General features: G+C 43.2%; 1 protein-coding gene across 2 annotated transcripts in view; it reads left to right on the forward strand.

The window, feature by feature from the left end:
• Positions 1-21,686, forward strand: part of glrbb (glycine receptor, beta b) — a 228,714-nt gene that overhangs the window by 129,931 nt on the left and 77,097 nt on the right. For both annotated transcript variants that reach the window (XM_068022517.1, XM_068022600.1), the window contains exons 5-8: positions 3,661-3,890; positions 4,004-4,086; positions 7,374-7,514; positions 12,365-12,517. In XM_068022517.1, coding sequence (XP_067878618.1) covers positions 3,661-3,890; positions 4,004-4,086; positions 7,374-7,514; positions 12,365-12,517 — 607 coding nt within the window. The remainder of the gene's footprint in view (positions 1-3,660; positions 3,891-4,003; positions 4,087-7,373; positions 7,515-12,364; positions 12,518-21,686) is intronic.

Genomic DNA, 21,686 nt, shown 5'->3' on the forward strand with positions numbered 1-21,686 from the left:
TAATTTTGTCACATGGACATTAAATTTCAAATTGTTGCTGGGTAGAAGAGAAGCTCTGTGACAAGAGGTTGCCAGGCCCCTGGCTGGAAAGACATTTTTTCACATTAACAGAAAATGCTTGTAGACAAAGGAGCTATTCCCTGCTCCAATTAAATCCATTAACAGATGTGGTCAGACCAGTTAGTCACATGACTAACTGGCTGTTGCAGAGTTTGAACTGAAGAGTTTTTAAATTGTAGAGATAGTGTTTGAACTGGCAAGAAAGTTGAATGCTGCTGGACTGAAAAAGACCTCCTGTCTGTCTGCCTGCTCCCATCTCTTTCTCACCAGCTTCTGAATCCATTGAAGACACATGAACCCCAAGAGAGAAAAGTCTCCTACAGTGAACAAGGTTTAAGAAGAATACTGGGCCCCAACGAAAAGCAAGATCTACCTGCAAGCAAGGACTCTACAGTGAGCTCGAAGACCCGTAACAAAAAGTCTTCAGCTATTGCCTCAAATTTTTCCACTTTATTTCTTCTGCTCTTTTCTGTCCCCATCTACATGTGTATCGCGTATGCATGCTAGCATGGGCGCGTCGTGTATCCGTAGGCGTTAACCGAATTAGAGTTTAAGTTTTTAAAAAATTCACTTTTCTTCTTTAAACATAAGAAAACCTGTTGTGCTGGTTTCTTTGCCTTATAATTGGGAAGTAGTGAACAAGGGTTCACCAAGGGGGAGCTAAAAACATGGTGTGTTTAAAATTAAACCCTGTTACAGTAAGACCAGGTGAAGGCTGAAAGGGAACCCTAGACCTCCTTCTCACCTGGTCATAACAGAAGTCTTACTGAGAATAAGCAATGACTGATTTATGAAGCTATGATGTAAAGCATTCCCACTTGAAATCAGTTCCAATCCATTTTAACCAACATTCAGTGTCAGTGGTCAGTCTTTCTCATGTTTTGCTGGACTATGAGGTTGTGTTTTGGTGAGTAGAGTATCCATCTCAGGAAGGAAGAAGTATGACATCAGGGCAAAAACGTTGGTCAGTAGCTGTGAAAAAATATACCCTTTAGGTTAGATAGATAGATAGAGAGATACAGCACTGAAACAGGCCCTTCGGCCCACTGAGTCTGTGCCAACCATCAACCACCCATTTATACTAATGCTACATTAATCCCATATTCCCTGCCACATCCCCACAATTCGCCTACATACATGAGGGGCAATTTACAATGGCCAATTTACCTATCAACCTGCAAGTCTTTGGCTGTGGGAGGAAACCGGAGCACCTGGTGGAAACCCACACGGTCACAGGGAGAACTTGCAAACTCCGCACAGGCAGTACCCAAAACCGTACGCGGGTCGCTGGAGTTATGAGGCTGCGGTGCTAACCACTGCGCCACTGTGCCGCCTCAATAATAATTGGTAATGTTAATAAAAATAAGAATAAGAATAATGCAACATAGTGCGAGTTGAAGTATGTGATACTTTGTGTCATTTTGGAGATGATCAAACTTACATTTGAACTAAACTGACACAGGACTGAAATTTGGCAGCTCATCGCGGGTCCTTTGGCAGTACCAGAAGCGGGTGCGCTGCCGCATGTCACATGTGCGGCTGGCCGACCGCAAACATGTGGCGGCCGGCCAATTAATATAACTGAGGCGCTGGACTAGTCCTAGTGCAGGATGTGGGTGGACTATGATGCCCTGATGGCGGCATCAGATATCAGAATGTAGGCGCTGGCGCCATCTTTAAAGTGCAGCCAGCCCTGCTTGTACTGCTGCCATTCACTGATGCAGTGAACCTGAAGTGTTACTGGACCCAACTGCAGCTGCTGTAACTCCTGGACCCTCCTCTACTACTGATGTTGCTGCTGGACCTGCTTGGACCCCCCCCACACACCCCCAGTCTGTTGCTTCTGCTGCTGCTATTGGACCACCACCCCTGCCCCCTGCTGTATGTGGCAGGACTGCAGAGCTTAGATCTGATCCGTTGGTTATGGAATCGCTTAGCTCTATCGCATGCTGCTTACGCAGTTTGGCGCGCAAACATATATGGTCCTGAGGGTTCTTGACAGGGTGGATGTGGAAAAGATGTTTCCTCTTCTGGGAGAACCTAGAACTAGGGGTCACTGTTTAAAAATAAGGGATCGCCCATTTAAGACAGAGATGAGGAGATTTTGTTCTCTCAGAGGGTCGTGAGTCTTTGGAATTCTCTTCCTCAAAAGGCAGTGGAAGTAGAGTCTTTAAATATTTTTAAGGCAGAGGGACACACTAACTGGATATGAAATGAAAATGTCCCCTTTATAATACTTACAAAGATGTTATAAGATGATATTTTGAACAGTACACATTCTGAAACATGCCACTTGAATAAAATAATCCATTTTTCCACTGTGTTCTGCTTACTGGGGAAGCTAAGATAATTCACTGTTGCCTTCCTCCAAGTTTATATTTTTGGAGTACCTTCTCCTAGATGGGCTGCAATCAACAGCTAAAGCGTTCCATCCACTCCTTAAAATTGGGGGGGTGGGGGCTTCATGGCGGGGTCGGTGCCTTGCACCATTCGGACACAGTCCAGTAATTCACAGGTGGTGATCTGCTCACTGGGGCTGCCTGGAACAGGGACTGAATCATACCATTTTGACTCAGAGGATGGAAACTTCCATTGAGCCAGTGGTCACTGTCTGGATGTGAGTATCCTGCTGTACGTCAAGCCAGGATGTGAGGACCATGTTGTGAATTTTCCCCAGAGTGCTAACATGGTGGCTGGTGGACACACTAACTGACCATCCTGTGGTTTTGATTATTTTTGAGAACCAGAAATCATTTGCATCAGGCCAAAGGGCTGTAGCCTGAAACTGAACATACCAGACCTATCCACCTACTGTGGGCTGCTGCAAAATTGGGTGGCCTGGCTAGCCTTCAGACAGGAGGGGGAATGGGTTACCTATCTCTGGAAGGGAGAGCCGGAGCTGCAGTAGCCTAGGCTAAGTTTGGGGGCCAGGAGGGAAACCCCTGCATAGAAATGAAGAGGCATTCACCCTTCAGGTCCTCTTCCACCACATTGTCTGCATGGCCCACTGCCTGATTATGGGGGCTACTCAAAGCAATGAACATTGCTACAGTCACAATGATAGCAGCAAGTTATTGTCCCATTTAAATGACATTACTGCCCCAACATTAAGAGGCAGGAAAATTCATCCCTATATTTTAGTCTGCACTCACCAGAACTATCTGGAGTAGGGTTCAAACTCTTCTCATTCAGAAGCAGGAATGTTACCATTAAGTCAAAAGCTTACTTCATAAAATAATCAAATAAGACTTTTAAAATAAGAGTGTTCAGTTAACATAGAATAACAGAGAATGTCAATATAATCCAATGTTAAAGACTTTCTATTCTGATGCAGCCAGCAGATACCATTCATTTGTAAGATTCTCAGAGAAATGGGCACAAGTATTATTCTCTACAAATACAAGTTAACATTTCTGATTAATTCCAATGAGAGGTCCTACATTAACCTATCCTTTTTCAGATGCTGATGGATCTGCAGTGTATTTCAAGCATTTTGTTTTTATTTCAGATTTAGAACTTCACAGCTTTTATTTTTAGGTTCTCTATAATTGTGTGCTTTTCATATACAACTAATCTGACCGTCACCTTCTGTTTTGATAGGACTATCGGGTCAATATCTTCCTCAGACAAAAATGGAATGATCCTCGACTCAAACTGCCAACTGATTTTAAAGGTTCAGATACATTGACTGTGGACCCAAAAATGTTCAAATGCTTATGGAAACCCGATTTATTTTTTGCAAATGAAAAGAATGCAAATTTCCATGATGTAACGCAAGATAATATCCTGCTGTTTATATTCCGTAATGGTGATGTGCTGCTGAGCATGAGGTGAGATAAAAACTTGCAATTACTAAAGAAGACACTGAACACATTTGCTGAAAGCTTCAGTTTTTATAACTAGCAAAAGTAGGTAATGCTTTCCCTTCTCTTTCATATTTCAGATTGTCAATAACTCTTTCATGCCCACTTGATTTAACTCTGTTTCCCATGGATATACAGCACTGCAAGATTCAACTGGAAAGCTGTATGTTTCTTGAACATTTGCAGTAAGATAGATGCATAAACAGATAGGTGTTGTTGAATGTGTTAACTTACAGTTGCTGTTGGTACAAAGTTAGTTGAACTTTTTATTTGATGTCACCTGTCAAAAAAATGTTTCTTGCGGCACAGGGCAGGGAAAATTTCAGCCAAGTGGGACAATTTTCACTCTTGCTGCGGGAAGTAAACTGGTAACAATGGATGGGTTTCCTTCAGTGGAACTGAAAATTAGTGACACCAGTTGACCACCTAAGCTAAAAAATGAAAATTTCCCCAAGTTCCTGATGCTGATCATAGTATAATGCCGCCTGCTAGAGAAGATACATATATGAATGTCATGTGAGGTCTGAATTAGGCTTGTTCTGGTAACCCTGCCAGAAGTCACCATCTAGACTCACACATGAAGAAAGAAACTTGGGCAAGGTACTGGAGGGAAAGGTACCCACCAAGCTTTACTTTTGTCTTAAAAGGGGGAAATTCGGGAGTTTGTTTTGTTGAAAATTGCTATTAAAAATTCTACTTTTTGATGGAGGTCTGACTATTAATTAAATTAGTAATTACTGATGGTCATTTTAACATATGAAAATGCGTTCTTATGACGTTGCTCTGTTACTTCTATGGAAGCGTTAATCCCATTTCAAATAAACTAATTGTAAAAATAGTAAGCAAAGGAATCTCATAAGTACGCATTAAGCGTTTTCCCGTTAATATCAGTAACAGTAATTTCTAGCCCATATCTTCTAAACTAGTAATGGAATTAACTCGGTTACTTGGTTAGCAATGTATTTTAATTCTGTTAATTTTTGTACAAAATAATTTATGGGGCAGTAGTTTCCTGTGGGCTTTGGGGCCCCACCGTCAGGACCAAATTGGGGTCCCGAGCCCACACTTGCTGGAAGCCAGTCCAGTGAAGCCATTTTCCTGGAGCTGGCCTCCTAATTGACTGCTGTTCTTTTAAGAATGACAGACAAGCTCCCAATGCTGCAGGCTGAATCAGATGGCCGGCTGCTCTCGAGCCTCGGCAGCCCAACCGGAAGAGGTGGGCACTGCTGAGGCAAGTAGGAGACCGTGAGGGCATCTTAAAATGGAGGCGCCTTTGGAGGCTTAAAAATAATTAAATATTTCGTGGTTGGGGAAAGAAGCAGGCCCCTCGAATTAGAGGGGAAACCCCTCCAGTTGGATCGTTGGGGCCGTGGGGAATGCCTTTCCTGCCCATGGCCCCCTCTTTGGGGTTGGAGTCTCCAGTTCTCATGGCCCCCCCTCCCCGGACTGCTGCAGCAAGGCGGCCTCCATGGAACTGGCAGCCTCGCTACATGGCAAAATGCCAGCGGTGCCTCAAAATTACCCCTAATTCAGGCCTTAACTATTTAAATTGCCTGCCCCTCTCCATGCGGCTGGCTGGTGATCTGCTTCCCAGGCTGCAGTGGGACACTTCCCTGGTGGTGGGAATGCAGGAGGGAGCGCTTCCTGTCATGGTTATCCCTACTTTCCTGGCACTCTTCCTCCATTCACACCACCAAGGGCCTAGGAAAATTCAATCCATAATACTATATGTCAATTAAACAGTTACAACATGGAAGCAAAAGATTTGCCGTTAACACAAATTTAATAGCATGCCACTGGGTGTGAGAAGATATTTGATCAGATTTAATATTAACTTAGAGTTAGAAACAGAGAATGTTTTGGCCTGCATGCACCAAAAATCAGAAAATCAAATGGATGGGAATGCGTACTTGCCCTGTTTAATGGAGGAAAATTGTTGGGTTTCTTTAAAGTATGCATTCTGACTTGCTCAATCTTCTGATATCACAGATCCAGGAAAATCTCCCCAGTAATGTTTTGGGTAGACAAAAGATACATTTTGAAGTAACATGAGTTTAGTATTCACACAACGTTGTGATTGACTAGTAAAATGCACTGGTTGCTGAAATGCACTGGGTTTGTTCAGTGAATTAGCACACTATTTGACACTTTGAAATAAAATAAGGAAATGCTGAAAATACAAAGTAGATCTGTCAACATTGGGAAAGAAAAGATAGATTTGTGTTTGGGTGCAGACATTTTGTCAATTCAGTTTACTAACCTTTCAACATTAATTGGCGTTAGTAAACAAATATAACCTTGGCGGGCAGTGAAGGAAGATGTGGTGAGGAGCTGTTCTGTTGTCTCCCCACCACCTGATGCCACTGGAGTGATGTTAGGTTATAATATGCCCAACCAAATATGGGCTAACACCTTAAAATGTACTTCTCATCATTTGTGCCTCTGGACAAAGCTGGGTGCCAGCAACATCATTGTGTTCCAGGTGTACAATGTTTCTATGGCCATGTTGGCAGCAGTGATTAGAATTAAATTGTTGTTTTGTCTAGTGCAATTGATTTCAAAGCAATCTATTAGCATCAGGCAAAGTGCAGACTTCAAAAAATGAAAATTTTATTGAAATTTTTGAAGAGTTCAGCCAGCAACTGTTGACTTAGATGCTATTGAGGTGCTGATGCCCACCCTAATTATGTACATCTACTTGACCTCAGGAAATAGGCTCAGGAAACAGGTGCAGGCAAGGGGCAAGTACGAGAGAGAGAGAGAAAACCTGAGATGGAGACAAAACCCAGGACAGAGACAGAAAAGTGGGATAGAAAAAGAGAAAACCCGAGATGGAGACAAAACCCAGGATAGAGAGAGAGGAAACCCGGATAGAGAGAGAGAGAGAGGGAGAAAATCAGAGATAGGGAGAAATATCTAAAAAGGAAGAATGTGCAGGGTTCATAGAATCATAGAAAGTTTAAGGCACAGAAAGAGGCCACTTGGCCCATCATGTCTGTGCCAGCTGAAAAACGATCCACCTATTCTAATCCCATCTTCCAGCATTTGGTCCGTAGCCCTGCAGCTTATGGCACTTGAGGTGTATATACAGACTCCTTTTCAATGAGTTGAGGGTCTCTGCCTCAACTACCCTTTCAGGCAGTGAGTTCCAGACCATCACCACTCTCTGGGTGAAAAACCTTTTCCTTATCTCCCCTCTAATTTTTCGACCAATCGGGTTACGGGGAGAAGGTGGGGGAATGCTACTCGGTGAATTGCTCATTTGGAGAGCTGGTGCAGACACGATGGGCCAAATGGCCTCTTCTGTGCTGTAATAATTCTGTGATTCTGATTCTGTGATTCTTCCATTGTGCCCAACAATAAAATCAAGGCTATTGTTTTTGTATCAAATTTCTAGTATTTGTATCTATTTCTTTAATTGTGTATACTAGTATTTTCTTTGCTTTTCAGTTGGCTATACCACAAATGACCTTCGATTCATTTGGCAGTCTAAAGACCCTGTTCAGATGGAGGAAATTGCATTGCCACAATTTGACATTAAACAGGAAGATATTGAGTATGGAAACTGCACAAAATATTATAATGGCACTGGTGAGAATTGTTCACATTAATGTCACAAGTTATTTTTGGTACAGTGTTTTGAAGGTAAAGGCTTTGGATAGAGACTACATTGTAGGAGTCTCAGTTTGGATGCTCCGTTTGTTTTCAACATGTAACATGTGGATTGTTCTCAATTCAAAGCAACTGCAGTTAAAATCCATTTTCAATATCAAGCAAGACTCATGTCAGTTTAAACTTTTTTGAGACTGCTAAAAGAAATATATGGGCGCATCCAGACTGAAGTGGAAAACGTTTGTTTTTTGATCAAATTCCAGTCTGTTTTGATGTTCAGTCCTGCTCAGACATTCCAAATATATCCATAAAAGACCTCATCAAAGGCCGTGAATCATCCTGTGCAAACATTATCACACAAACTTGTTTGCAGCCAATTCCTTTGCTATTTTACTTGAAACATTAAACAGGTTAATAGGTCCATTAAAATAGTGGCCAAAGGAATTGTATAAAATGTGTTATGCACTTGTATGGTAATATTTGCATAGCATAATTTCAAAGCTACAGTAGTTTTAAAAAAAGAGCTTCTTTTCCCAAATAAATTGTCCAGTCATGGGATGAAATTAGTTTCCGTTTATCCTCAGTGAGAAGTACAATGATCTTTCAAATTTATTCCCAACTTTTGTCACCTTTGCCCTGCCCAGTCAAACTGTCCAAGTATGTTTATGTGAAGAGGTAGGGATCTTCTGGAGCATGCTCTTCAAGCATCAATGCTCTAAGCATATCTCTGGCCACTTATCCTTTGAATCCCCAGAAAGCATAAATGTAGATAGTGTAGATGATTGACAAATTAGAGGGACTGTTCACTGCAGTCAATAATGCTTTCTGTAAATTTACATTGTGTTCTTTTTTAATTTTACAAAATGCTACTTTTCACCGAATTGCCTTTTCTCCAAGGAGTAGAGAAACATTGCATTCTTTCTCCATCTTTATGTGTGTAATCTCAAAAATGCTTTGTTGGGTTTTAACTAATGAGTTAAAGAGGTCAGTAACATATAATAAGTTCAATGTTACATTAACCAAGGTTATTCCACTTTTTAAATGCTACCATTAATTGTAAAAATAAGTACTGATGAGGGGTATGTATCCTTCCGAGAATTCAGAAATCAACCTACCACAACCTAGCATTAGTAGCAGCTAACTACTGAATGATTCCAAAGTTTAAGCCTCCACTACGCCAGCTAGAAGCCATTACAGATATTAATTATTCTTTGACAATTGCTTCTTGAACTTGCCTTTGATTATTTTGCACCTATGTACCATGAGTTAAAACATAGAACATAGAACAGTACAGTACAGGCCCTTTGGCCCACGATGTTGTGCCGAACCTTTAACCTACTCTCAGATCAAACTAACTACCTACCTTTCATTCTACTATCGTCCATGTACCTATCCAAGAGTCGCTTAAATGCCCCTAGTGTATCTGCTTCTACTACCACCGCTGGCAGCGCATTCCACGCACCCACCACTCTCTGTGTAAAGAACCTACCTCTGACATCTCCCCGAAACCTTCCTCCAATCACCTTAAAATTATGCCCCCTGGTGATAGCCCTTTCCACCCTGGGAAAAAGTCTCTGACTATCCACTCTATCTATGCCTCTCATCATCTTGTACCCCTCTATCAAGTCACCTCTCATCCTTCTTCGCTCCAATGAGAAAAGCCCTAGCTCCCTCAATCTTTCTTCGTAGGACATGCCCTCCAGTCCAGGCAGCATCCTGGTAAATCTCCTCTGCACCCTCTCTAAAGCTTCCACATCCTTCCTATAATGAGGCGACCATAACTGAACACAATATTCCAAGTGTGGTCGAACCAGGGCCTTATAGAGCTGCAGCATAACCTCGCGGCTCTTAAACTCAATCCCCCTGTTAATGAAAGCCAACACACCATACGCCTTCTTAACAACCCTATCAACTTGGGTGGCAACTTTGAGCGATCTATGGACATGGACCCCAAGATCCCTCTGTTCTTCCACACTACCAAGAATCCTGTCTTTAAGCCTGTTTTAGCATTCAAATTCGACCTTCCAAAATGAATCACTTCACACTTTTCCAGGTTGAACTCCATCTGCCACTTCTCAGCCCAGCTCTGCATCCTGTCAATGTCCCGTTGCAACCTACAACAGCCTTCCACACTATCCACAACTCCAGCAACCTTCGTGTCATCGGCAAACTTGCTAACCCAGCCTTCCACTTCCTCATCCAAGTCATTTATAAAAATCACAAAGAGCAGAGGTCCCAGAACAGATCCTTGTGGAACACCACTGGTCACCGAGCTCCATGCTGAATACTTTCCATCTACTACCACCCTCTGACTTCTATGGGCCAGCCAATTTTGTATCCAGACAGCCAAATTTCCCTGAATCCCATGCCTCCTTACTTTCTGAATGAGCCTACCATGGGGAACCTTATCAAATGCCTTGCTAAAATCCATATACACCACATTCACTGCTCTTCCTTCATCAATGTGTTTTGTCACATCTTCAAAGAATTCAATAAGGCTTGTGAGGCATGACCTGCCCCTCACAAAGCCATGCTGACTGTCTCTAATCAAACCATGCTTTTCCAAATAATCATAAATCCTGTCTCTCAGAATCCTCTCCAATAATTTGCCCACTACCGACGTAAATCTGAGTGGTCTATAATTCCCAGGGTTATCCCAATTCCCTTTCTTGAACAAGGGAACAACATTTGCCACCCTCCAATCATCCGGTATTATTCCAGTGGACAGTGAAGACGCAAAGATCATCGCCAAAGGCGCAGCAATCTCTTCCCTCGCTTCCCGTAATATCCTTGGGTATATCCCGTCTGGCCCCGGGGACCTATCTGTCCTCATATCATTCAAAATTTCCAGCACATCCTCCCTCTTAACCTCAACCTGTTCGAGCATATCAGCCTGTTCCACGCTGTCCTCACAAACGACCAGGTCCCTCTCACTAGTGAATACTGAAGCAAAGTATTCATTTAGGACCTCCCCTACCTCCTCCGACTCAAGGCACAAGTTCCCTCCACTATCCCTGATCGGCCCTACCCTCACTCTGGCCGTCCTCTTGTTCCTCACATAAGTGTAGAACGCCTTGGGATTTTCCTTAATCCTACCCGCCAAGACTTTTTCATGTCCCCTTCTAGCTCTCCTAAGTCCATTCTTCAGTTCCTTCCTGGCTACCTTGTAACCCTCTAGAGCCCTGTCTGATCCTTGCTTCCTCAACCTTAAGTAAGCTTCCTTCTTCCTCTTGACTAGCTGTTCCACCTCTCTTGTCATCCAAGGTTCCTTCACCCTACCATCCCTTCCCTGCCTCATCGGGACAAACCTATCCAGCAGTCGCAGCAAGTGCTCCCTAAACAACCTCCACATTTCTGTCGTGCATTTCCCTGAGAACATCTGTTCCCAATTTATGCTCCCCAGTTCCTGCCTAATACAACAGTGAGCATCCCTTTAAGTAGCACTTGAAATCCACATAAACACTTTGTTTACTTCCAAACAGCTGGTTGCTGTTAGGAGATGGCGTTAGGACAAGCACTAGCCACCAAAATGCAATGCCCCTCCTTATTGAACACTGCCAGGCAATTTAAGTATCAATCAGCCCCTTAGCAAGTCTCCAAACAACTGTTTCCAGTGCAGACAGCTTGCAGAAAACATGGGCTAAACCAGCATTTCAGCTGATTCAGAAGACACCATCTGGGCTACATCAGAGGCTCTTCAGCATCTGAACGCACTGCTGAAAATCGCAGCCTTCAGTCCTGAAACTTGCCTTTGCACTCTTAAATTACCTTCCGTTTCCTCTCCTTTCATGTTCCCAGTCTCCGGAGAGCATCAGACCTGTTATGAGAGGTCAAGTACCTAAGGACAATAATTTACTGGGTCAAAGAAAAGGAGGTGCAATTCATTTTGGCCCATTTTTGGACCTGAAATAGGTGGTGTGCAAGGATCATGGACCTAAACCCAAGGCTCACTGGAAATTGACTCTCAACCTCATCAGCATATTGCTAGCTCCAGAAACCTCCCCAGCAGCAGCTGTCAGGTAGGGGATGTAGGAGAATGAGAGGGTGGAGGTGGGTGATTGTGGGCCGACAGCAGCCTTCAGGATTGCTGTGGAGTTGGAAGACAATCCAGATGCCCCACAGGCTCTACTTAAAGACAGCTTTTTAGAAAAAAATTACTTGCCTTGAGGCCACATGTAGAATAAAAAAGTGAGCAGAGCGGATACAACAGCTCCTCTGCTCAGCGCCAAACAATTTCTATGAAAGGTGCTGAATTGGCATTAAGACCCTCATTAACACACTTAAGGGGCCTAATTCCTATTGAACGTCACTGCCCAGGATGCCTGAAAATTGGCTGAGGCCTTTATGGCATTGGACATATTTCAGCATTCTTGGGGCATAGGGCCAATAGCGCAGTCAAATGGATCATTTTAACCACTGGTTTCTGCCTGAAAAACGGTTATAATGTGAACCAATTTGTAGTCCATGGTGTTTAATCATTACAACTAAATTTACGCTTTTCTAGATATTGGTGGATAATTTTAACTAACCCAATCAATTTAACGGTTAGAAAGTATTGTTCTCGTGTTACAGTAAGCCACAGTCTTATGTATCATTATGTTTAAGAAGAATGTCACGAATTTTGGGATTGTTTTTAATTAAAGATCCTGACCAGCTTGTTACAAAATTGTTGAAGCTATAAAAACAGGCTTGTTTCCCATTCAATTGAATGATCTTTTCTGCTTTGAAAATGGATTCTCTCAGTATACTAATCACAAAAGTTATATTAAATATTTTGCTTTTACTACAGAAAATATTGTATTAATTAATTTACTTTGTTTTTATTAAAGGGTATTATACCTGTGTGGAAGTGATATTTACACTAAGAAGACAAGTTGGTTATTACATGATGGGTGTTTATGCTCCAACTCTTCTGATAGTTGTCCTATCGTGGCTGTCATTTTGGATAAACCCTGATGCAAGTGCTGCAAGAGTGCCTTTAGGTAAACCAAATTAGCACTGACACTTATAGAAATGATCACCTCCTCCATTGTTACTACAGAAAGTAATTTCACATTTTCATAAATGTTACTGATTAATGTATCAATGTATATTTGATCACAAAGAAAATTTCATGAGAGGCCATTTGATAAATTAGATATTTAAAAGAAAGAAATATGGATAATGTAAAATTGCTGCATTAAATATTTACTATTTTTGAAAAAAAAGTCTGATTGTATGGATATTGCATATTCAAACTCGATTGGAAATAGGAATGATAGGGGATCTCCACATTAAATGCTCTATTACAATAGGGTGCCCATCAGTCTCCTACTATTAGGTGTCATTAATTGCATTGAGATATCTCCTCAGGGGCAGTGATTCTTGAAAGACTGAAAAATTAGAATATAAAGATTGTGGCATTACCATTAGCAGAAACTGTACTTGAATATGTAGAATGGACTCTGCCACTTCTTTAATCGTTACTTAAAGGGCTCACCATTTGATTGTGCCCTATCTGTATCTAATTTCCAGGTAAAATACAGGCATTCATTATTACTTAAAAGAGGAAAGTGAGGGAACAGAAATCTACATATTCTTATTGAAGTTGTTATTTATTTTCTGCTGTTTTCACCATTTTGCTCTGTAAAATAATGACTTATGCTGGTTTACAGTTCCAACTGTCAGCCTCCCGAGCTATTTATCTGTGTGCATGTGTAGGCATGGGGTGGGGGCAGATTTTGTTGACGTTGGCAAGGACAAGCATGTTCAATCTTGTAATCCAACAGGAGTAAGTCCTTTTGCTATTGACTGAGTCCACAAGGTAAGGGAACTAGGGGAAATAGGGGAGGAGGTCCCACGGACACTGGTCTTGGTCAATAAGTAATGTGAGGATAGGCTGCAGGGTGGACAACCAGAATGCTAACTATGGCCTTGTGGAGCAGGAGGAAGTCCAATGAGGGGAAGAGCAGGATAAAAGGTTGCAGTTATAGTGCATCTGATAATTGGAAGGATACATAACATCCTGTGCAGTCACGACCGAGAGTTGAGAAGGGTGTGTTGCCATTGGTGCAAAGATAAAAAATATCTCAGAGCAACTGGAAAGCACTTGAAAAGGGTGGAGGAAGATCCATGTTATGGTCCATGTTGGGACCAATGACATAGGGAAGAAACGGGAGGAGGGCCTGTTAAGGGATTATCTGAAGTTAGAAACTAAACTAAAGAAACATGACCTCACAGGTAGTAATCTCAGAATTACTACTCGGGCCATGTACTAATTGGCATAGTGATAAATCAAAAATCAGGGGCTGAATTTTGCTGACCCCCCAAGGTCAGGGGTCGTGGCAGTGGGGCCCAGAAAATCCTTCCGGAAGAGGCCCACCACAGGCCTCGATGCTGGGAAAGCCCCGCCTCATTTTACCAGCGACAGCAAGTCCACGGGGCAGACCTCCTGCTGCTTGGCAAAATTAACTTAATTAATATATATAAATTAATTATAATTGAAGAATAATTACCTCGTTGTGACGGCTGTCCCATACCGATATTCTGGCCGGTTGCCAGAAGTCCTGCGCCTTTGGATCTCTGTTCGCAAATCCGAGGCATAACACAGGTAGGGAGGGGGGGGGAGGAGAGAAGTTTTCAGGGCTGGTGAGGGGAAAACTCCTACTATTGGCTGAGGAGATGGTGAGAAGTGGTTGAAGAGCAACGGTAACAAAATTCCGGTGGTGGTGGGGGGGGGAATGTTCGGGACAGGAAGAATTTTTTTTGTGTGGAAAAGACAATAAATCAAGTGTTTGGTCATGTGGGGGTGGGGGGGGGAGAGGAACTTCGATCTTTTATTAAACTTATAACTGTAAATGTTCCCTTCATTTCTGTTTAAATATTCAAATTGCCTGTAAGGGTTTGAAGCCCTTTAAAAATGGCGTCGGTGCCTGCGCAGTGGCTCTGGTCACCGTTGCTGGGGATGGTGCGCCCTCCCCCTCTGCCTCATCGGGGGCGGGCGGTCCACCCCCTCCATGTTAATGAGCCGCCAAATGAAATGTCATGACGACTCTGTAGTGCACATCTCGCGTGTGCGCCGCACACTTTTTGAAGCTATTCAGCTCACGTCTGAAAGACTGGTGTGGGAAGGAATGGTTCCATTTCATGGGACACTGGCATCAGCACTGGGACAGGAAAGAGCTGTACCCCTGAGATGGGCACCACCTGAATCAGAGTGGGGCAGTGTCCTAGTGGAAAGGAAAAATAGGGCTGTCGATAGAACTTTAAATTAGTAAAATGGAGGTGGGATCTGGTGAAAATAACTTAAGTCTGAAAATAAAAGGAATAGGAGATGAGAGTAAAGGTCACACAAAGGTCAGGAAAAAGGGTAACAAATGGTCAGGAAACAAAACAGTAGTATAAATGGACTGTCAAAAATACAATGACTTAAACTGCCGGTACAGGAATGTACACAGCATCCAAAATAAAACAGAGGACCTGGAGACAATAATTCATAGCAAGGAACCAGATGAAGGACCAGATGGAATAACTGGGGAGCATAAAGTGGGAACAGATGTTCTCAGGGAAATGCACGACAGAAATGTGGAGGTTGTTTAGGGAGCACTTGCTGCGACTGCTGGATAGGTTTGTCCCGATGAGGCAGGGAAGGGATGGTAGGGTGAAGGAACCTTGGATGACAAGAGAGGTGGAACAGCTAGTCAAGAGGAAGAAGGAAGCTTACTTAAGGTTGCGGAAGCAAGGATCAGACAGGGCTCTAGAGGGTTACAAGGTAGCCAGGAAGGAACTGAAGAATGGATTTAGGAGAGCTAGAAGGGGGCATGAAAAAGTCTTGGCGGGTAGGATTAAGGAAAATCCCAAGGCGTTCTGCACTTATGTGAGGAACAAGAGGATGGCCAGAGTGAGGGTAGGGCCGATCAGGGATAGCAGAGGGATCTTGTGCCTGGAGTCGGAGGAGGTAGGGGAGGTTCTAAATGAATACTTTGCTTCAGTATTCACTAGTGAGAGGGACCTGGTCGTTTGTGAGGACAGCGTGGAACAGGCTGATATGCTCGAACAGGTTGAGGTTAAGAGGGAGGATGTGCTGGAAATTTTGAATGATATGAGGACAGATAGGTCCCCGGGGCCAGATGGGATATACCCAAGGATATTACGGGAAGCGAGGGAAGAGATTGCTGCGCCTTTGGCGATGATCTTTGCGTCCTCACTGTCCACTGGAGTAGTGCCGGATGATTGGAGGGTGGCAAATGTTGTTCCCTTGTTCAAGAAAGGGAATAGGGATAACCCTGGGAATTATAGACCAGTCAGTGTTACATTGGTAGTGGGCAAATTATTGGAGAGGATTCTGAGAGACAAGATTTATGATTTTTTGGAAAAGCATGGTTTGATTAGAGACAGTAAGCATGGCTTTGTGAGGGGCAGGTCATGCCTCACAAGCCTTATTGAATTCTTTGAAGATGTGACAAAACACATTGATGAAGGAAGAGCAGTAGATGTGGTGTATATGGATTTTGGCAAGGCTTTTGATAAGGTTCTCCATGGTAGGCTCATTCAGAAAGTGAGGAGGCATGGGATACAGGGGAAGTTGGCTGTCTGCATACAAAATTGGCTGGCCCATAGAAGACAGAGGGTGGTTGTCGATGGAAAGTATTCAGCATGGAGCTCGGTGACCAGTTGTGTTCCGCAGGGATCTGTTCTGGGACCTCTGCTCTTTGTGATTTTTATAAATGACTTGGATGAGGAAGTGGAAGGCTGGGTTAGCAAGTTTGCCGATGACACGAAGGTTGCAGGAGTTGTGGATAGTGTTGCAACGGGACATTGACAGGATGCAGAGCTGGGCTGAGAAGTGTCAGATGGAGTTCAACCTGGAAAAGTATGAAGTGATTCATTTTGGAAGGTCGAATTTGAATGCTAAAACAGGCTTAAAGACAGGATTATTGGTCGTGTGGAGGAACAGAGGGATCTTGGGGTCCATGTCCATAGATCGCTCAAAGTTGCCACCCAAGTTGATAGGGTTGTTAAGAAGGCGTATGGTGTGTTGGCTTTCATTAACAGGGGGATTGAGTTTAAGAGCTGCGAGGTTATGCTGCAGCTCTATAAGGCTCTGGTTCGACCACACTTGGAATATTGTGTTCAGTTCTGGTCGTCTCATTATAGGAAGGATGTGGAAGCTTTAGAGAGGGTGCAGAGGAGATTTACCAGGATGCTGCCTGGACTGGAGGGCATGTCTTACGAAGAAAGATTGAGGGAGCTAGGGCTTTTCTCATTGGAGCGAAGAAGGATGAGAGGTGACTTGATAGAGGGGTACAAGATGATGAGAGGCATAGATAGAGTGGATAGTCAGAGACTTTTTCCCAGGGTGGAAAGGGCTATCACCAGGGGGCATAATTTTAAGGTGATTGGAGGAAGGTTTCGGGGAGATGTCAGAGGTAGGTTCTTTACACAGAGAGTGGTGAGTGCGTGGAATGCGCTGCCAGCGGTGGTAGTAGAAACAGATACATTAGGGACATTTAACCAACTCTTGGATAGGTACATGGATGATAGTAGAATGAAGGGTAGGTAGTTAGTTTGATCTTCGAGTAGGTTAAAGGTTCGGCACAACATCGTGGGCCGAAGGGCCTGTACTGTGCTGTACTGTTCTATGTTCTATGTTCTAACTGAAACATGGCTTCATAAACAACAGGACTGGCAACTAAATATTGAAGGTTAAAACATAATCAGAAAGGATAAGGAAAGAAGAAGGGGCCAAGAGGTAATTTTACTAATTGAATATAGCATAATGGCAATGAAATAAAAGGAGCATAACTTACAGAAGGTTAGGAACAGACTCTATATACATTGAAATAAAGGATAAGGGATCAATTATGCTAATAGGTGCGTATTACAAACCATCTAATCGTGGAAGGGAGGTTGAGGAAGAAGTATGTAAGCAAATATGTAAAATAAATAAAGGGCATAAAATAGTAATCATGGGAGATTTGAACTACCCCGAAATAAACTGACAAAAAGAGGTAGCAAAACAAGTACAGGGAATGGAGGCTTTATAATGTTTGCAGGATTCTTTTCTTACCCAGTCTGTAAAAAACCTGACAAGAGAGTGAGCATTGCTGGAGCTAGTAATGTGAAATGAACCAGTACAGATAAGAGAAATAAGTGTCAGGAAACATCCTGGCAATAGTGATCATAGAGTCAGAACGTCACTGAGTCCATGCTGGCTCTCTGTGCAGCACTCCAGTTAGCCCCATTCAGCTATTCTAACCCCATAGCCCCGCAATTGTATTTCCCTGAAGTGCCTATCCACTTTCCCTTTCAAATCATTAATCATCTCCACTTCCACCACCCTCATAGGCAGCAAGCTCCAAGTCATGACTTCTTGCTGCGTAATAAACTTCTTCCTCACATATTCCACCACACCACCACCGCCCCTGCACCCCCCCACCCCCCATATCACTTTCCCAAAATCTTCAATCTGTGCCCCCTAGACCTTATACCATCAGCTAATGGGCACAGCTTTACTTTGTTTACCTTATCTAAACCTACCATAATTGTGTACACTTCTGTCAGACCTCCTCTCATTCTCAGCATCACAGAATTGTTACAGTGCAGAAGGAGGCCATTTGGCCCTTCGTGTCCGTATTGGCTTTCTGAAAGAGCAATTCCCTCAGTTCCATTCCCCTGCATTCTCCCCATAACCCTGCACATTCTTCCTTTTCATATAACTATCTAATTCCCTTTTGAATGCTTCAATTGATCCTGCCTCCACCACGTTCTCAGGCAGCGCATTCCAGACCTTAACCACTTGCTGCATGAAAAGGTTTTCCCTCATGTCACTTTTGCTTCACTTACCAAATACTTTAAATCTGTGCCCTCTCGTTCTCGATCCTTTCATGAGTGGGAACAGTTTATCTCTATCTACTCTGTCCAGACCCTTCATGATTTTGAATACCTCTATCAAATCACCTCTCAGCCTTCTCTTCTCCAAGGAAAACAGTCCTAACCTCCAGTCTATCTTCATAACTGAAATCCTCATCCCTGGAACCATTCTCGTGAACCTTTTCTAAACTTTCTCCAATGCCCTCACGTCTTTACTAAAATGCGGTGCCTAGAACTGGACGCAGTACTACAGCTGAGGCTGAATAGTGTCTTATACAAGTTCAACATAACTTCCTTGCTCTTGTACTCTATGCCCCTATTAATAAAGCCCAGGATACTGTATGCTTTATTAACCGCTCTCTCAACCTGTCCTGCCACCTTGAATGACTTATGCACATATACACCTAGGTCCCTTTGCTCCTGCACCCCATTTAGAATTGTACCCTTTATTTAATATTGTCTCTCCATGTTCTTTCTACCAAAATGAATCACTTCACATTTCTCTGCATTGAACCTCATCTGCCACCTGTCTGCCTATTCCACCAACTTGTGGGTGGCACATTGGCGCAGTGGTTAGCACTGCAGTCTCACAGCTCCAGGGTCCCAGGTTCAATTCTGGGTACTGCCTGTGCGGAGTTTGCAAGTTCTCCCTGTGACCGCGTGGGTTTTCGCCAGGTGCTCTGGTTTCCTCCCACTGCCAAAGACTTGCAGGTGATAGGTAAATTGGCCATTGTAAATTGCTCCTAGTGGAGGTAGGTGGTAGGGAATATGGGATTACTGTAGGGTTAGTATAAATGGGTGGTTGTTGGTTGGCACAGACTCGAAGGGCCTGTTTCAATGCTGTATCTCTAAATAAATTTAAAAATTTAGGGTGGCGCAGTGGTTAGCACCGCAGCCTCACAGCTCCAGGGACCTGGGTTCGATTCCGGGTACTGCCTGTGTGGAGTTTGCAAGTTCTCCCTGTGTCTGCGTGGGTTTTCTCCGGGTGCTCCGGTTTCCTCCCACAAGCCAAAAGACTTGCAGGTTGATAGGTAAATTGGCCATTATAAATTGTCACTAGTATAGGTAGGTGGTAGGGAAATATAGGGACAGGTGGGGATGTTTGGTAGGAATATGGGATTAGTGTAGGATTAGTATAAATGTGTGGTTGATGTTCGGCACAGACTCGGTGGGCCGAAGGGCCTGTTTCAGTGCTGTATCTCTAATCTAATCTAATCTTGTCTGTGTCCTTTTGAAGTTCTGCACTATCGTCTTCAGAGTTCACAATGATTCCAAGTTTCATATCATCTGTAAACTTTGAAATTGTGCCCTGTACACCAAGGTCTAGGTCATTTACATATATATCAGGAAAAGCAAGGGTCCCAACACTGATCCCTGGGGAACTCCACTACAAACCTTCCTCCAGCCCAAAAAATATCCATTGACCGTTACTCTTTGTTTGCTGTCGCTCAGCCAATTTCGTATCCATGCTGCTACTGTCCCTTTTATTCCATGAGCTACAGGTTTGCGCACAAATCTGTTGTGTGGCACTGTATCAAACACCTTTTGAAAGTCCATGTACATCACATTGCCCTCATCAACCCTCTCTGTTACCTCCTCAAAAACTCCAGCAAGTTAGTTAAGCAAGATTTTCTCTTAAGAAATCCATGCTGGCTTTCCTTAATTTGTCCATGTGACTATTGATTTTGTCCCTAATTATTTTTTCCTGAAGTTTTCCCACCACTGAAGTTAAACCGACTGACCTGTAGTTGCTGGGCTTATCTTTACACCCCTTTTTGAACAAGGGTGCAACATTTGCAATTTTCCAATCCTCTGGCACCACCCCTGAATCGATGAAAGATTGAAATATTATGGCCAGTGCCTCTGCGATTTCCACCCTCACTTCCCTCAGTATCCTTGGATGCATCTCATCTGGCCCTGGAGCATGATCCACTTTAAATACAGACAGCCTATCTAATACTTCCTCTTTATCAATTTTAAACCCCTGTAGTATCTGTCTTGCTTCCTTTAACATTGCCTGGGTTGCGTCTTCTTCCTTGGTAAAGACAGATGCAAAGTATTCATTTAATACTTCAGCTATGCTCGCTGTCTCCATCTGCCAATCACCTTTCTGGTCCCTAATCTGTCCCACCCCTCCTTTTGCCAACCTTTTATTATTTGTATGTCTAGAGAAAACTTTGGGATTTCCTTTAATGCTAGTTGCCAATCTCTTTTCATGCTCTCTCTTTGCTTGTCTTATTTGCTTTTCAGTTCCCTTCTTGACCTTCTATATTTTTCCTGGTTCTCAATAGTATTTTCTACCTGGCATCTGTCATAAGCACACATTTTCTTCTTTATCTTAATCTCTTCCTCTTTTGCCATCCATGGAGCTCTGGATTTGTTTGCCCTACTTTTCCCCTTTGAGGGAGCATACCTTGGCTGTGCCCGAACTATCTTGTTATGCTCGGCCCCCACCTGCCAACAATGAGGCACGTTAATTTTGCCATGAACATTGATTTTAAACTGTTACTGAAGTTAAGAAAGGACTTGTTAAACAGATCAGCCGTGGCTGGAAAAGACATTTGCATATTAACAGACAGTGTTTGGAAGGACAAAGCAGCCACTCCCTGACACATTAAACCCACAATGGACTTTTGATCACCAGACGTTGAAGGTGGGGGAGCTCGCATTCCAAGTTGACTGCTAAGATGGCCAAATACGCAAACTGACATGACTAACCTGCTGGGCAACCTGAGTTTTTTGAATTTGTACAAACAGTTTTGGGCAGAGTGTCTGTTTTTCCAGGGCTAAGAAGATCTCTCTCCTGTCTACTCCCATCTCTTTCTCACAAACCTCTGAATCCACTGAAGACAAGTGAACCCCAAGAGAGAAAAGTCTCCTACAGCGAACAAGGTTTAAGAAGAATACTGGGCACCAACAAAAAGCAAGATCTACTCACAATCAAGGACTCTACAGTGAGCTCGAAAAACCGTAGCAACAACTCTTCAGATATTGCCTCAAACTTGTCCACATTATTTTTCTTCTGCTCTTTTCTGTCTCTATTTGCATATGTGTATCGCGTATGCATGCTAGCGTGGGGCACATTGTGTATCGTAGACGTTAACCGAATTAACGTTTAAGTTTAATAAATTTCAACTTTTCTTCTTTAAACCTAAGAAAGCCCATTTGTGCTGGTTTCTTATCCTTATCATTGGAAAGTGGTGAACAAGGATTCACCAAGCAGGAGCTAAAAACACGGTGTATTTAAAATTAAACCCTGTTGCGGTAAGACCAGGTGAAGGCTGAAAGGGAACCCTAGAC

Source organism: Heterodontus francisci, chromosome 1 (genome assembly GCF_036365525.1).
Source record: "Heterodontus francisci isolate sHetFra1 chromosome 1, sHetFra1.hap1, whole genome shotgun sequence".
NCBI lineage: Eukaryota > Metazoa > Chordata > Chondrichthyes > Heterodontiformes > Heterodontidae > Heterodontus > Heterodontus francisci.